General features: G+C 41.7%; 1 protein-coding gene across 9 annotated transcripts in view; it reads right to left on the bottom strand.

Annotated features, from left to right (window-relative positions):
- Window positions 1-17,348, bottom strand: part of BMAL1 (basic helix-loop-helix ARNT like 1) — a 50,773-nt gene that overhangs the window by 7,261 nt on the left and 26,164 nt on the right. For 6 of the 9 annotated variants that reach the window (XM_063158130.1, XM_063158127.1, XM_063158132.1 and 3 more), the window contains exons 4-12: window positions 15,304-15,324; window positions 14,380-14,418; window positions 13,991-14,032; window positions 12,391-12,548; window positions 10,562-10,641; window positions 9,475-9,567; window positions 8,378-8,495; window positions 5,455-5,604; window positions 3,421-3,667 (exon numbers count right to left, since the gene is read on the bottom strand). In XM_063158130.1, coding sequence (XP_063014200.1) covers window positions 3,421-3,667; window positions 5,455-5,604; window positions 8,378-8,495; window positions 9,475-9,567; window positions 10,562-10,641; window positions 12,391-12,548; window positions 13,991-14,032; window positions 14,380-14,418; window positions 15,304-15,324 — 948 coding nt within the window. The remainder of the gene's footprint in view (window positions 1-3,420; window positions 3,668-5,454; window positions 5,605-8,377; window positions 8,496-9,474; window positions 9,568-10,561; window positions 10,642-12,390; window positions 12,549-13,990; window positions 14,033-14,379; window positions 14,419-15,303; window positions 15,325-17,348) is intronic. The other 3 variants (XM_063158134.1, XM_063158135.1, XM_063158136.1) reach the window with 3 other exon arrangements.

Raw genomic sequence — 17,348 nt, 5'->3', positions numbered from 1 at the left:
CAAATTAAGCAATATAAAATGCAGAAATTAATACATATTAACAATTATGAATAAGAACAGAGGGGAAAGAAGCTGAAGCACCAAATCCATATATTTCAATGTGGGGCATTTTTGTACATTCCCAAACACAAGAGATTTCAGCACAGGTTGAGGACACCTCAAGCCCTCCTTGACAGGGAGATCAATGCCCTCAGCCTTGGAGAAGGAAACAGGAATTCAAAGTGACTTCTGCAGGGTGAGCCTTGTGCCAGGCCACTTAGAACTCCAAGGAAACTCATCAAAGCAATCTCCAAGAGAACCACAAAGCAGCAAAACCAAGCCTATCTTTAACATGGAAGAGCTGGGAACCCAGTCAAGCTCATTCCAGTGTATCTCCAAGAACTTTAGTAACCAAGGCTTTCACAGCACTGCTGCGGTGGGACACCCCACACAGAGGGGGAATCTGTCAAGCCTTTTCCTTTCACAGCAGGGGCTGTGGAAAGGAGAATCTGCACCAAATTACAGCCACCAACAGACTGGGTGCATTCAATATCTGACCATGCTCTGTTATGCAAGGAAGGAAATTGTTTGTGTCCTTCTGGAATTTCAGCCTGTATTTACTTTTCTCCTCAGCTCGCTTCTCCCACTTAACAAGGCAGCTCTGAATCCTGAAGCTGTATCTGATGACATCTGCATAGGTAATAAACTTAATTTTACTCTCCAATTCAGCCTGCAGACCAATCAGAAGTCCTGAATAAGAAACTCTGCTCAGTGTAGCTGCCATTGAACAGAGAATTGTGAAGCAGCTGAGGCAGCCCAGCTAATTGGAACCCAATCCATTGCTGGGCTTCCCCAGGGACCATCAAATCCATGAAGACAGAAAAGGTCACAGGGAGTGTAGGAAGTGTTTCTTTCCTGAGTTCCTTGGGCAGATAATAAATGAACAGTGCAAGTCTATATGAACAAAACAACCTGACTTGGAAAGAAATTGTTTTCAACTTTTACAGGTGCCTAAATATTCTCCAGGAAAAGCAAGGATCATTGGATGTCAGCTTCAGGCCTACACCTGAGGCTTTCATCTACATAAATTCCCTTTCAAAGAGTTCTTTGAAGTAGCACAGACATCCCAAGGACTGTAAACAACAGCTGGAAAGCAATTCAATAAAAGCATATGTGCTTAAATCCAATGGATCAATATTTTCTGAGTCTCATTATTTTAAAAATGCCTTCAAACTACACATCAGGGGAATAAGCCTGATCTTTTGAAAATAAAACTGATCTATAACCAAGACAGAATGGCATTTTCTGAGCAACAGAAAGCGCTGAATGCTCCCACAGCTCCCAGAGTGAGCACCAGCTCTGAGCATTCAGGAGTTGGTATTTTCATAAGCTTTCTATCAAATAAAAAAAAACCCAAACCACCCAACCTAACCAAAACCCACAAACCCAATCACTCCTAAACAGGTAAGTAATATAAAAAATAAATATTCTCTGCACTTGAATCCCTCCCATGACTATCCCCTGCTTCCTCTCCAAGGGCACTAAAGATCAGCTGGGTCTGCCCTGAACCCAGTTCCAGCAGGCAGATCTTGTCAGAGTTTGGAGTTTGGGCTTTTCTGTGTCTCAGGCAGCTGAGCCAAAGCCACAGGGAAACTGGAGCAGCCTCATGTGGGCAGTCTCAATCCCTCTTGACCAGGAAGGGAACCAAGCAAGCCCTCTCCAACCAGCCCAGCACAACCTCTCCATCAACATCCTTCAACCTCCTACTTTTCCCTCCACCATCCAGTGATTTTCAAGGAAGATTCAGGTCATATGTACCTGCTACTGAAGAAAATTCAATCCCTTTCTTTTGGAAAAGGAAAGAATTACCCTTTTAGACAATAAATTGATGTTTGAAAGCAGATACCACACGGGCACAACCATTTCCTGGAGATAACCCTTATGAAAAGCTTTCCTTTCTACAAACACAAAGGGTCCCAGAGAGAAGCATTAATCCAGCAGAATGTGTCCTAGTAGACAGTTATGTAAGTGTACATGCTAGCAAAGCCTAACCCAGCTCTGCAGCCTCTCAACTGCCTGCTGTTTGCAAGAGGTTTCATGTAACAGAGGGAGCAATTAGGGTCCAGTTTCAAAACATTTTCTTCTGAAGATTACACACATACATAATACATACTCCCTTAATGAATTGGCAGAAAAGATTCTGGCCTTATTCTGGCACATTTTTTGAGGTTTAGGGGTTTTTAAAAAAAATTTCATCAGCCACACTGAATTAATGCATAGTAACAGCTCTGAGCTCCATCTCAAAAGCCAACCCAGTAAAAAAGCTCAAAAGGGCAGTAATTCCTCTTCCCAATGGCATTCATGTGAAATACAAAGCTGTGTTTTGTGTCAGCTACATACAGGCAATGTGTGTATTTGGGATTGTGATATGCGTGGAAACCAACCATGGGACAGTTATAAAGACAAATTCTAATAATAACTGAGGAAAGTAAAGCATGGATGAAGGCCTTTGAACCTATCTGTTGTTCACAATTAACCTTGGTTGATTTAGGAGCATTTGAATTAAAGTGTTAAGGATGTTGCTCTTTGCTTGTAGTTAAGCCTTAAAGAGCTCTGCAATAATAACCTTTTGAAGTACAATTTTAGAATATTGCTTGTATCCTTGAAACTATAGCTTTGGAATATAAATAAAGGAAACATGCTTATCTCAGGTCTTAATAAAACAGAGAAAAGCAGCTTGAGAAAGGAAGATGGAACATCAATCAAGGATTTATAGTTTCAACCAAGGGAAGCTGGACATCACTGTTATGAGATTTATAGTCCTTGGAGTTAAAGGGTTTGACCCACATCTGGGGAGCTGGACCTCACCAGATGGGATTCGTGTTTCTTCTTTTGGAAACCAACCACCACCATCTGGGGATACATCTTTTTGGGATACATCCTGAGAAAAACTAAATCACAATAGTGTATAGAATTGTGATGTAAAAATTGGGAATAGAAACTGCTCATGAGTAAAAACTGGGAACAGAAACTGCTGAGAAAGCTGATGAGTACCCCAATAAATACCTGTAAGCCTCAACTATGGGTGTGCGGTTGGAGGGAAAACTTGAAAACTTCCCCCACTGTACCCAGCGCTGTATTGCTCATGCTTTACCATATTAATTGATAAAGTGATTGCTGTTTGAATATTGGCCTAGTCATGCTTCTCATTTATAACAACAGCAACAGCTCTGAGCTGCACCCCAAAGCCAACCCAGTACATAAAGCTCCAAAGGGCAGCAATCCCTTTGCTAGTGTCATTCACACAGTGCTGTGCTGTGGCAGAGGCAGCGCTGGCAGCTGCTCGGGGCTCTGGCATTGACACAGTGCTGCAGGGCACGCTGTGGCAGAGGCAGTGCCGGGCTCTGGGCTGGGCTGGAAGCTGTTCAGGGGGGCTCTCACCTCTGATCTACAAAGACGAACTTGCCGTCGATGGCGTGCCGGGACACGTACTCGGTGGGCTTCACCCGGATCTCGCCGTTCACCGGCTGCGGCACCACGTGGGGATGGAGCCTCCCGATGGCGACAAGGCAGCTCAGGTTGCAGCCCTCGTTATCGGGCTCGTTATCTTCGTCCAGGCCCATCTTTGTGGGAGGCCAGCTTTTTAAGTAGCCTGTGCTATGAATAGTGCAAAAGCTTTTGCGGTCTGCTGTGAAAAGAAAACAAAACAAAAAAAACCAAACAAAACAAAAAGCAAACAAACAAAAAAGAAAAAAAAAAACAAACCAACAAAACCCAAGAAAGCAGTTAGGTCATGGGTACAGCTTTGGAGAACTTCAACTGAATTCTGCTAATAATGCACCTCCTCTGTCATGCGGGAAATTTGGGATACTCTTCACTAAGGAGGGGCTGGGAGTGTTCAGCCTGGAGCAAAGGAGGCTCAGGGGTGACTTTGGAGTCTTTATCAGTCAGATAAAGTTAGAGACTTTACCAGTGATAAAATCACTTGAGTGTGACTTTGTCACTCTCTGGAAGTGCCTGACAGGAGGGTGGAGCCAGGTGGGGATCGCCCTCTCCTCCCAGGCAGCTGTGACAGGATGAGAGGACACGGCCTCAAGCTGCATCAGGGCAGGGTCAGGTTGGACATCAGCAGGAATTGCTTCACAGAAAGGATTGGCCAGCATTGCCCAGGGAGGTGGTGGAGTCCCCATCCCTGAGGTGTCCCAGAAGTGACAGAGCACTCAGAGCTACGCTCTGGCTGACAGAGGGATGTTTGCTCAAAGGCTGGGACTCAATGATCTTGGAAACCTTTTCCAACCTTAATGGCTCTGTGATTGCAAGGGATTTTTCAGCACTCCTGCTGTAATGTAGCTAATCTGAGATAATCCAATTAACAATTTATCCTGGAAAAACCACTGTTTATGCTGAAACATCACATAATTCAGACCAAGGTTGCTTTTGGTAATTTTGAGCAGAAATTGCATCACATTTTATTATTTCAGCAGAAGAGGCAAATAACCCAAAGGAACGTATGAAGAAATTAGTAGATTAATAAATAAGATGCCTCTTTCATATTAACCTGAGGCTCCTACAAAACCCATGTTTGGCAGAACATACTCTCTCTGGGGTACATAGGGCACACAGGGGTTATGAAGATTTGCAATGGCCAGTAAAAGTCTGTATCCAAAAGAATTCCCTTTCCTCAGCACTGAGCAGGCCTGAAAACTCCAAGGAAGATGATTTTCATAGGTGGAGTAAAAGGCTTATGCCAACCACTCAAACTGGCTCCCTCAGCAGAGAGCACAAAAGCAGCATGCAAGGTTGAGCCTGAACCTCACAGGGAGTTGGGGCAGCTGCCACAGCCAAAGATGCACCAAAATTACCTCTGTTCTCTTGCTGTTTGTCTTTTCACTTTAACTAAACCAAATCTATCATTCACAGTACTCAAAGAAGAAACCTTCCCATTTGGGCTAAATATATATTCCAACATACCTAGAATAATAGCCTGCAGAGGAGAAAATACTACCAACACTGCTAAGGCCACAAGGTGTAGAAATGCCACGTTCCCAGTACTCAAAATGTACCACACCCACAGATGAACTTAGAATTACACTCATTTTTTGAGGTGGATGTCCATCCACACATCCCTGGGCAGAGAACAAGGAACAGCTCCCCTTTACTGGATACAATGGCCAGGTGGTCAAGAGTGAACGTGATCTGACCAATGTCTGAAGATGATGCAATAACCCCCAGGGCTGCGGGCACACACTGCCTGAAAAAGTTTCGAGAAATCAGAGTGGAGAATTTGGCTCTAAATGCTAATACAGGTGTGTAAGAGATACTGGAGGGGGGCGAGAGGGAGTTTGAAGTAACAGACCAAGACATAGCTCAGAATGTTAATAAGAAACATCGACAAACGTAAAAAATTCAACCACCGCAAACGAGCAGCATTAAAAAAAATCCCGACAGCCTTGGCAACAAAAGCATGATGGTTACCTTTCTTCTTTGAGCAGGTTGAAGGGAAATCCTTGTCTTCTACCTTGACAGAGGGTCTGTTGCACTTCATCCTGCAGAAGAAGGAGCGCCGTGCCCCGGAGCAGAGGCGCGAGGGCCCGGGCGTGATGTCCGTCTTGACCGGGAGCCCAGCTGCGAGCGAGGGAGCAGGGTCAGAGGGAAGCACCCCAAACCCACCCCACAGGGCTTCACCCCGCTGGGCACTGCCTCCCCTGCTTTTGGGGCTTTGATGTGTGGGACTGTGCAGGACCCAGCTGGCCATACTGATACCTCCTCTTTATGTTTTTCGATTTTGTGCTGCTTTGGTGTGAGTTTCATATAAGGGGTAGTAAGGTGTGAGTTTTCATATAAGGAGATAGTAAGGTGTGGGTTTTCATTTAAGGGGATAGTAAGGTGTAGGTTTTCATATCAGGGCTAATAAGGTGTGAGTCTGGGTTTCATATCAGGGGTAGTAAGGTGTGGGTCTGGGTTTCATATAAGGGGTAGTAAGGTGTGGGTCTGGGTTTCATATAGGGGGATGGTAAGCTCTCTTGGCAGAGTAGGCAGACACAACAATTCCTTCTCTAGCTGGGCACCCAAGGACAGCCAATCCCCATCTCAGGCCCAAGAGCATAAACAGCGTGGACTGAAGAGAGGAAAACCAAGAAGGATGGGACTGCATGAGCTGGAGCTGTGGTTGGACAATTAGCTCCAATATGCTAATGGACCAAAACTTGTAAAAATGTGAGCTCTTGTGACCAAGCCCTCCTTTGCTTCCATCTTAGAGTCATGTGGGTACTGCCAGGGTGTGGCCTTTGAAGGCTCTTCAATAAATATCCACTTTATTCCCAATAACTCTGTCTTGCCTCTGTTCCAGCTCCTTAAGGCATCAATACCAACACTGCAACTTCTGACTCTGCTTTTGGCTGTTAGAGGACTGAGGCTGGAGAACACGGGGTTCTGAGTGCAAAGATCAGCAAGAGATTGGACAAATCCACACCAGTCCTGTGATAAACACTACAACTTCTCTGAACTGGTTAAAAATAGAGAGATTACTCTTCCCCAGGCAGAGCAGAATTCCATACACAGTCACTGAGGAGGCTCCTGACCCTTCAGACTGGCACTTTCTATCACAACACCCTCCCAGAAAACATGTGTGCATATGGAGCAGAAGAGTCCAAATGACACTCCAGGGAGAGATGGAGGAGAAAGGGTAGCAGGGACCCACACGGGAACTGCAAAAAATACAGTTGTTATTCAATTTTCTTGCAGTGGAAAATTCTGAGACCTTTTTTTCTACTTGCAACTTTGTTGACTTGTTTGCCTGTGCTATTTTTCTGCTTGGTAAAAACATCTTCTTGTTTGGGGTGGGTTTATCCTTTGCTATAAGCCATAAATACCCTTCTAACTAACACACCCTTTGCCTCCTTGGTTATCCAGTAAGACTGGCTCAGCAATTCTTTTCTCCTACATCAAAACTTGCTTCTATCTCTATTCTTTCATCAGACTCTACATTTAAAAATCCTTCTGCTAAGCATCCATATCTGTGAGACTTCCTTGTCAAACTTTCATCTTTCTCAACATCTGAGAAGCCATGGAATGCTTCCATGGCATGCATCAGTAGCACAGGTATCACCAAGGGCTGCTGGAGGATTTAAATCACACAGCAGCTTTTCCACAGCCTGCCATCCACTCCAACCATGACTGCATGGTAAAATCAAGCAGCTGTCAACATGAACAAAAACTTCTCAGGCCTTGTGGGCTTTTAACATAAGGAGGTATCCCAGTAATTCCAGTATTTTAGTGGAAAGTGTGCCTCCCTCACAATTCCACTGGAGTGAGGTGATCTCCAGGAGGTCAGGCTGCCCTGCACCACATGGCCTCCAAACTGCTGCACCGTGGTGTGAGTACAAGCTGTGCTGAGTTACTCATGCCAAGACAAAAATAAATACATGCATACATCCTCATACTCTTCACCAGTATGAGTTCTTGAAACTCTACCAATCCGTCTATCATAGCAGATGGGAAGACTGTAATTCATAGTATTTATTTTTGCCCTAACTTTGTCAGAGCCATACAAAAAAACCCAACAAAAAACCAGGAGGCAGCACTGGATATTCATGCTTGACAACCGATGAAACCAGGAGCCAGAAAAAATCTTCAGCTGATTCTGCTGAAGCCTCCAGGCTCCCTGCCCTCAAATGATCTCTCCCAACTTCAGTTTCTGAAGTTGAGCTGGTGGCTTCTGTGAGCTGAGATCCAGAAGATTTCTGCTCCTGACAAGCATGAGACTTAATGGCCTGCAAATCTGCAGTTGTAAGATACCACCTTCCACTTAAGCAGTGCAGACTCCTGTTGTGAGAGGGAATTAAACACCCACTCACCCCAAGAGCAGCAGAGATTCAGAACTACTTGAAAATACCAGAATGGGACAGAGCTAAGAGACATGGCAGGAAATTATTCCAAAGTTAAAAACCTTCTGAGAGAAAGGCTGGGTCATTGATGGCAGTAAGCAATAAATAAGTAGATAAATAAAATGAATCCTCTATCTTGGCTGACAGCTAAGGACTACCAAGATAATACTGAGTGTATTCTGACCATTTAGAATGATGGATTAGAAGAAATGCTGCATGTGTTCCAATGGAAAAAGTTAAAGGTTTGATGCCTGGAAGAGAGAGGACACCTCACAGGTGAAGCCAGTTCCAGTAATGCCTCTGTGCCACAGTGCATGCCAAACCCAACAGCTTCCAGGAACTTGTTTCACACTCTGTTTTTTCTTTTTTTGTTACTTGCTGTCTTTAAGCTACAACTTCCTTGGCATGAGGCAATCCAGGCAGCATCCCCCCACATCCCCACTTGTGACACGAGGCAAAGCCCCAGCAGCAGTGACTCTGGATGACATTTTCCCCAAGCTGGGAACACTCACTTTTTGCATCTATAAGTCTTTCTCGTGGCGCGGTGTCAGAAGAAGAGAGCTGCTCCTTCACTTTGGCAATGTCTTTAGGATGGAGATAATCAAATAAACTTTGACCAATCAAATCATTCTGTAGAGATTGAACATTCAGTCAAAAAGTAAAATAATGGCTCAGTATGTTTTCTTCATTTTAGCATCCAGTATGAACAATCCTTTTACACATAGGTGTAACCAAGGAATACCAAACATCCAGATCCCCTCATTGCAGGGGGTTTGGACTGGATGACCTTTAAAGGGTCCCTTCCAAACAATTTTATTATTCTATGATTTGATGGAAGGTTTTCTCTGTGTATTGAAGTTATGACTACATTACACAGTTATTCCTGTCATCATTTTCAGTAAGAGTTTTGCAGAATTGGCATGCTCAATTCCCCCCCACCAAATATTCTGGTTTCTATTAAGTCTTACTTCTTCTACCACACATTTGAATGAAAAAAAAATCCTAATTACAAATGTTCTCTTTCATTATTTACATATGAATTTAGTATATACCTAACTAAATGCTGGCTGAGGAAAACTTTTGAAGCAAATACAGGTTTAAATTTGATGAGGAGTGCAGATGACAGAAAGAATGAAGATTATTTACACAATATATGGTCCAACTTAGGCCTTATGTTGAGCAGACATTAAAAACCTGGCTTTGATATAACTGCTTTCCAGTTTCCATCAGTAAGCATGCAAGCAAAACCAGAACAGATAGAAAGAAAACTAAGCTGAAAAATCCATGTGATGCTACTGGAAAAACCCCAGAGTGATGTTTCAATATTTGCTTGCACTCCCAATTAGGTAATGCTTTTGCAAGCCTGAGGGTAAATCCTTGAGCAGAATGTCTCAATCAGTGAATTAAATTTAGTTCCTTTTCACCTCTTGCTTTCAATGGAAACCAGAAAATCTTCTCTAATGACATGGCAGAGAAAAGCTCTCTCTTTGCAACACCTCTCAGCTTTCAAGACAGACTCTTCTCATACCTACCCCCCAGATAAAGGCATAACCATCAAAAAGCTCTCACATCTTTTAAGCCCTAATGTACTTAAAATGGAAAGGAATACCTGACTGTAGTTGAGGATCTTGAAGACAGATTCTGAAACAAACAGTATCTTTCCTCTGTCACAGCCCACCACAAAGAGGAATCCATCTGCTGCCTAATTGGGGGGAGGAAAGTGAAATCCCAAGTTATACATCCACATTGCATTGCTATAACCTTTAAAAGCACTTTGTGTACAGTAGAAATTCTACACTAGGAGAGCTGTCTTAACATTTAGAGGTAACTGAGTCAACAGGAAAAAATGTGAATTACAATGAAGGGTTTTTTTGCATCTGCAAACATTTTTTGGCACGATTCTGGGCATTGTGCCCAGAATGTAAAATAACTTTTAGGAGAAGAAAGAACCCATGTCTTGCCCAATAATATTATGATTATATTTAATAATGCCTTCAAATTAAAATGTTATTTTAACTGTACTTAAAAAAGCTCCTCTTTTAGAAACCAACCATAACCTGGATGTTTATTTCTGTGCCTGGAGGCAAGTAATTCCTATTTGCAAAGTACTGTCTTTTAGTCACACACAAGCATGCAGGAATAGGCCCCAATTATGTATCTTCAGAGTCACAATGCTGCAGAAATTAAATTCTACATATACTGCACCTGGACACTGCAGTGCTTCAGCAATTACACAGCCACTAGAAAAGCTGAACTACTGACTAATGAGAGAAGAGAGAAGCTCCCCACACTATAAAAGCAGTGTAACAGCAGGCAGCCAGACACACCAAGTCATGTTACATCAGTAACCTCAATAAAAAGGTGTTCATTGAATCACTGTACACTGAAAATCATGGCAAGGTAACCAGGGCAGCAAGTCTGCAAGAAAACTATTCATGTGGTTTGTACATGTAAATAACTGAATATTCCAATGGTTCCCATCTAAATCCCCCTCTTCAACCTTTCTGCTTAAATTAAGAAATGCTAGTCATCATTAAACTCACTGACTCTGTGAAGTAGGCTCCAGATTTCTTAATTATCCTCCATAATCAAAACATTTTTAAGCTGACAGACAAGGCAGAAAAATACTGGTGGTGGGCTTTGGGAGAGCTACAGTCACAGATATTAATATCTCTTAATTAAAAGTTGGAACATACCCTGAGAATAAGGTGTTTTAATTCATCATCTGATAGAAAAGCAGGCTTGTAGTTTGCTTCTGTATATGGGTTTGTAGCACCTAAAGAAAACAAACAAACAATTCCCACATCACCAATATTACACACTTAAATGAGCAATCTTTCTTTGGCTCCTTCTTAGGCTGCTGTTCATTGCAGGAGTTCTTTAAAATGAATTTTTTTTCGGTTTTACTATCAACATGAGCTCTGTTGGTATTAACTTAAAAAAGGATGAAGCTTTTTTTGCTAAGACAGAAGTACTGCATTAGAAATGCAAATTAAATGCCTCTGAAATATAAAAGTATTCCTTGACATATTTTTGAACCCAAAGGCTGTCCTTGATTTATGGCCTGGTCTCAGAATTAGAAATTATAACAATAAGATACCATAGAATAAAAATATTCAAACTATTTATTCTCCTTATAACTCAGTAAAACATGACAAGGTTATGTAAACAAATCATGACAGGAATTTACAAATCAATTCTCTCATTCCAAGCCAAAGATAAAACCCGGCATTACAATGACATCACTTTACAATGCCAAAACCCCAAAACTGGCAACAAACGAGGCAGCTATTTATTAAGGAGTAATTCTTCTCACTCTGTTCTCCTCATAAAGGCAGAGGAGAGTCAAATTAGTAACCACTGAAGTGTTATAAAGTATTAACCTCATCAAATGACAGTGGCAGGAAAGTTAAGCCTTCCAATAACTGTGAGGCTAGATATGACTGAAGGCACCAGCTCTCCTAGAAATACAACAATCACCAGGATCTTTTTTACCACTAGCTGCATCCCTTTTTTCTTCTCACTAATGCATTTCTTGAAGGCTTAAAGCTTTTAACATCAGCACCAATTGTACTGATTCAGTCATGTGAAGCTTTAGGAACACACAGCGATTTCTCACAACCTCAACTCTTCCAAACCTGTGTGTTCCCTTCAAGTGCTTGCAACAGAAACTGGTCAAAAAGACCAAAATTAATTTTTCAAAGTACTCTCTATTTTTTCACACAGAGCTAAAGGTACAAACACAAAACCTTACAAGTCCTGTGGGAACATCATACCTAAAATCTAACCTCTCTATCCAACAACCTGGTACATTGCCTGCTTAGCACTTCACCAGAATCAACTGTGCACTGCCCTTAAACTCTTTGCTCCCTCTCCCCACCTGCCCCAGCTCCCTTGGTGCTGTGGAATCTGGCAGTAGTGAGCAATGGATGGAAAATTATTCTTTTCTCATGCCCAGGTTCCCCCAGCCACGTCAGGGTATTTACTGGACCATGAACTAGTAAGCTGTGAATGAACACTGAGCATCAGATGCTAAGAGAAGGGAGGAATCCTCCCAAAATGATTCAATATTGTATTTGTGGGGACCCTTGTGGCAGGGAGGAATGATGAATCTGACTCCATGTTCTCAGAAGGCTAATTTATTATTTTGTGATACTATATTATATTAAAGAATACTAAAATTTACTATATTAAGAATATAGAAATAACTTTCCAGAGCCCCAACACAGCTCAGCACTCATTGGCCAGAGTCAAAACAACTCACAGCAGAATCCAATGAAACAATCACCTGTGGTAAACAATCTCCAAACACATTCCACATGAGCAAAACACAGGAGAAGCAATCAGATAATTATTGTTTTCCTTTTCTCTGAGGCTTCTCGGCTTCCCAGGAGTAAAATCCTGGGCGAAGGGAGAATGCGAATGTGACAAATTAAGTTACTCCTTCTGGGCAAAAAAGGGAGACGAAAAGCGTGGCTTTGGGGAAATGCCACTTGGAATGGCCCTGCAGCCCCAGGCAACTCACCACGAAGTGTTTTCATGTGCTGGACAGCCATCCTGAGCACGGTGAGCTTGTCCAGCTTGCGGGACATGGCGTTGCACGTGGGCACCAGCGAGGCCAGCTCGTCGATGAAGCTGTTCATCTTATCCCTGCGCCGCTTCTCGATCTGGCTGTGAGCCTCCCTGCACACACACACACACAGCAGGGCACGTCAGGCACGTGGGGCAACGCCCAAAGCAACCTCCTCAGGGTGAGGGAGCCACCCTTATCCTCATGGAAAGGACAGCAGACACTCTTCAGGTGTCTGATGTACGTGAAACACAAGGGGCAATGCCCAAAGCAACCTCCTCAGAGTGAGGGAGCCACCTTGTTATCCTCATGGAAAGGACAGCAGACACTCTTCAGACATTTGATGTATGTGAAACACAAGGAGCAATGCCCAAAGCAACCTCCTCAGGGTGAGGGAGCCACCCTGTTATCCTCATGGAAAGGACAGCAGACACTCTTGAGACAGAGTAGAAATTTTCCAAGGTAGAAATTTATTTTGATTTAGGTAGAATGCACATCTTTAAGTATGTAGCTTGCTGTGTAGTCTAGCTGCAAAAAGCCTAGGCTCAGAGAAACTGCTTCAGTGAAAGACAGAGATAAGGTGGGGGAAGACAGAGAGACAGAGACTGATGTGAGAGCAGCTCAACCTGACCTAGGAATTCTTTCTGATGAAGAAGAACTAGTGGCAAATGTCATGCAAAATTCATAAAAATGAATATGTATGAACCTATTGTGAAATTGTTTACATATGTATCTGAGAGGGGGATAAAAAGGGACCTGAAGTTCCCAGAGGTACACGTGTCTTTTAAGGAGAGCAATCTCCACATGCGTCCAGTGATGTGATAAACATACCGGCTTTACAACTTTCACAAAAGTTGTAGAGTTTTGTTTATCTCTGCAAAACACTCTTCAGATATTTGATGTACATGAAGCACAAGGAGCAATGGCCAAAGCAACCTCCTCAGGGTGAGGGAGCCACTCTGTTATCCTCATGGAAAGGACAGCAGACACTTTTCAGATATTTAATGTATGTGAAATACAAGGGGCAATGCCCAAAGCAACCTCCTCAGGATGAGGGAGCCACTCTGTTATCCTCACAGAAAGGACAGCAGACACTCTTCAGATGTTTGAGACACTCTTCAGATATTTGTTGTGAATTCTTTGAGTAAAGAACAGTTATAAGCAATGGGAAAGGTTGCAGCACAAGCTTGTGGTTTGCCAGAAAACACACCCAGTGTTGGTCAGGTTTATATTTTCCCATGTTAAGATTCACTGCTAACACTTTCACAACCCACTATGGAGTCTGAAAGAAGAATGATGAAGAATGCAACTTTACCAGAAACATATCTGGCTTCAATTTCAACAGCAATGAGGTGACTAAAACCAAGTTACTCACCAGATTAGTTGTTTCACTCTATGCAAACTTAATGAAAAATGTCAACAGTGCAAAGATATGGAAAAATAAGGGAAGGTCAAAGCTAGAAAAAGATGTTTGCAGAAGAAACATGCACAAATAATTCATACATGGCAAAAAGAAAGAGACAATTATTTTAAATATATTTATTTAGAGCATTACCTTGCATTTTTTATCCTGCCTTGTTGGTCTGCATACTCCAATCTGTAGAGAAATGACATCACAAAGTTAAAGTGTTGAAAGCACTCAACCCAACTCTTTTACTGCATCTCACATCCTACTGATCCTCATTAACATCAGTTTTTTTTAGAATTTGAATGTTTACTTAACCTTTCTACAGCAAAGATCAGTATCTGTAACATTGCACCTCAGACTTGGGGGTGTTTTAGCTTGTCTGCTCCATGTTGTTTAAACTAAGGTTGTTTAGATTATTGCTTCATCCCAACAAAGCAATAATTTGGGACCACAGTGACACTGAGAACAGGCATCCACAGTCAGGATCCTGTGTCAGAACTGTGGAACTGAGAGTTCAGTGACTGTATCAACAGTACCTTCCATGTTGGTCATCTTTATCTGTATCCATACCTTCCCTGCAGAAACAGAACAAAGCAACACATCATAAATTCAGCAGGACTGGCAGAACTGTTATCCAACCACCATAAAGTCAGAATCAAGTATTCCTGCCACCTCTAAATCACAAATACAAAAACAGGAGTATAAAAACAACAACCTGGAAGGACTAAGGAAGCTGTGTGGTTTTTGTAACATTAAAACATTTTCTTAAATTAGTTGTGTCTCCTTCAGAACTCACTAAATGGCACAGTTTGATGTGTTTGACAGTAAAACATGCTGCAGTTCAAAGACATCTGTTACAAAAATGTTTTTCAGTTAACTACAGGAGGGGGAAAAAACCCAACCTTGTGCAGATGGTCTCAGAATTATGCCTTTATGTCCTATAGCTCAGTTTGCCTTATAGTAGTTGATTTTGGGGTAGAAAATGGTAATAACCTAAATTAACACACCACTGGAGATGCCAAATGCAAGGAGAGAATAAAAGTCTGTGTGAAATAACCAGGCACACTGGAAATTAGTACAACTTTCAGTGTAGGTACATGGTTTGCTTCTGTTTCAACATAAAGGAAAGAAGGAGAGAGGCATGAAGAATAGAAGCAATCCTCCTCATTACATTCAATATTGTAGCCACATGTGTACAGAAGAGGGGAGTATAAAAGTTTTCATAGCTGCACTTGGTAGAAAAAGCTAAATGCTCATGACTACACATCTTTTTTTAGACAAAATAATTAGGAAGAGAATGTTTTGATTTACATAAACTGTGCTCACATGGACATTCCTAGGCCTGCTCATTCTGGTTTAATTTCTACTTGTGAATTTTAGGTCTATGGAAGCAAAAGGAAAGGAAAAAACACTGGGCAGCTTTTTCAAGTGAAACCAATGACTAAAATATTTATACTTACTCAAAAGGAAAGCCATCGAGTCTGAAAAGAAAGAAAAATAAAGTACACCATATATAGAAATTAAGAACAATGTCTTACATTTTCTGCTGAAATTCCCAAGCTAATTCAGATTCTACTTGAAATGAAAAGCACAATGAAAACAGGACAATAGCAGTGAGCACTTTCTAAAGAAACAAGCTCGTTCAAATTAATCTACTTTCTGAAAGAATAATTCTGCTTTGTAAGAAAAGAGAGCATAGTTCATGACACTTAATGTGAAAAACTAATAAAATAACTAACCTAAATTATGTTATGCAAATCATTGACATATTGTTTCATCTTCAGAAAGGAAAGATCTGTGCTTTATGCATGTTGTCCTTGTGGTTAGATAAATGGGATTTCAGAGGACTCTAAGGCCAGAAATAAAACATAAAAATAAAAATAAAGTATCCCAAGTTTCCCAGGTTTTGATTCTTGCCCAGCAGGATAGATGGACAATTTTGCTTTAGTCTAAAGTCCCAAGGTGAACTTTATACAGACTTTATGATATCACAAGGAAATTAAACAGAATTTCTACATGCAAACTAACTGCTGGCATCACTTCAAGACTGTAAAGTGACCTGAAATATCACTGAGCTTTAGCATGATAAGAGGCTATGTTTTATAAAAGCCTTATGAAAAAGTCTTTTCATCTCAGCCAATAACATACTAGTTATTCCTGTTCAACACTGGACACGAGCCCTCTTAAAAACAAACATGGCAGCCTTTCATTTTAGCGCAGTATTATTCATTTTAGTGCAGTATTATTCACTGCACTCTTATATAAATTATCTTTGTGATTAGTTTTAACATAATATTAATAATAATGCTAAATATTTTCTTCATCTCCCAGTGTGCACACCTGAGCTCTTGTCTTAGCCACTGACTGCTGATGCTCACCATTTACCAGCCCTTGTGACACCACCTTTAGCTCTGGGATATTTGCATGTAAAAACCCCCAGAAAGCCAAATCTACAACAGGCACAAGGTAAGTTATTAATGCAGCAGGGTAGTTTAGTTTCTCATCATGTAATATTTCAATGGACAGCATGAATCCCAAGCAAAATCCACTGTTCATAGTCCTGTGCATGACGCCTTGGACCACAGCATTTGACAGCTGTAAGCTGGGCAGGGATTCTCCTGGAGCAGTTGCAGCAGAAAGAACTGAAAAGCTGTTGTGGAGAGCTGAAATTGCAGCTGATGACTCCTCTTGCTTGTATTCCAGAGGTGATCAAAGAACCACCCTAAACCACTGGTTCTGCCTCCCTTATTCCCTGGCCTCACTGGTACAGGAAGCACCAAACTGGGCACTTGGATACTTGATGTAATAAAATCATTAACAGGTAGCAGAAGTTGAACAGCAGCATTTCTGAACATTTGCCCATACATACACATAAAAGAAGGGGTCAAGGCAGCCCCCCTTAAGTTCTGCTTTCCAAGAGGAATATTTAGTAGCCACCATTTACTTTGCAACACAAAATGAACTATGGTATGACTATGTGACAAGCAGTGGTATGTAGTGTATGACTACAAAATAAGTAAACTTATTTTACTGAGGATTCAAGGAAACAGTTTTCACACATTTTAAAAAATGCACACAAAACCTAAAGGGCAGAATTATATCTTACAAGAACAAGCTGTCTTCTGGAAAAGAGGACTTGAGTAATGCTTCCTACCCAGAGGAATAAAAATGGAGAAATCCTTTCTAGAGAAGAGGAAGTTGGTAGGACTGAGGCTGTTCACTCAATTTTGTAGTAGTCAATTCGACTAGAGGGACACGTGCTTTTCAGGGAGACTAAAGGCACTTCAGAGAGGTATTTAAATATTTTGTGCCTAAGTTCTAAAAAGAATCTAATTCTTAATTGTGATGCTCAGCATGGATTAAAAATTCTGCTCCTCCTCGTAAAAAGAGCTGCCAATAATCCAAAGGCCCTCAGCAATAAAATCTGTGCTAAGCTACATAAAAATGGACTCTGTGGCTGGATGAATGAATGAATAATGGATGTGGCCACTCACAAGTTCCCCTG

This window comes from Melospiza melodia, chromosome 6, assembly GCF_035770615.1.
Source record: "Melospiza melodia melodia isolate bMelMel2 chromosome 6, bMelMel2.pri, whole genome shotgun sequence".
Classification (NCBI taxonomy): Eukaryota; Metazoa; Chordata; class Aves; order Passeriformes; family Passerellidae; genus Melospiza; species Melospiza melodia.
Note: the sequence above shows the minus strand (reverse complement) of the source record. Positions and strands in the feature narration are given on the sequence as shown.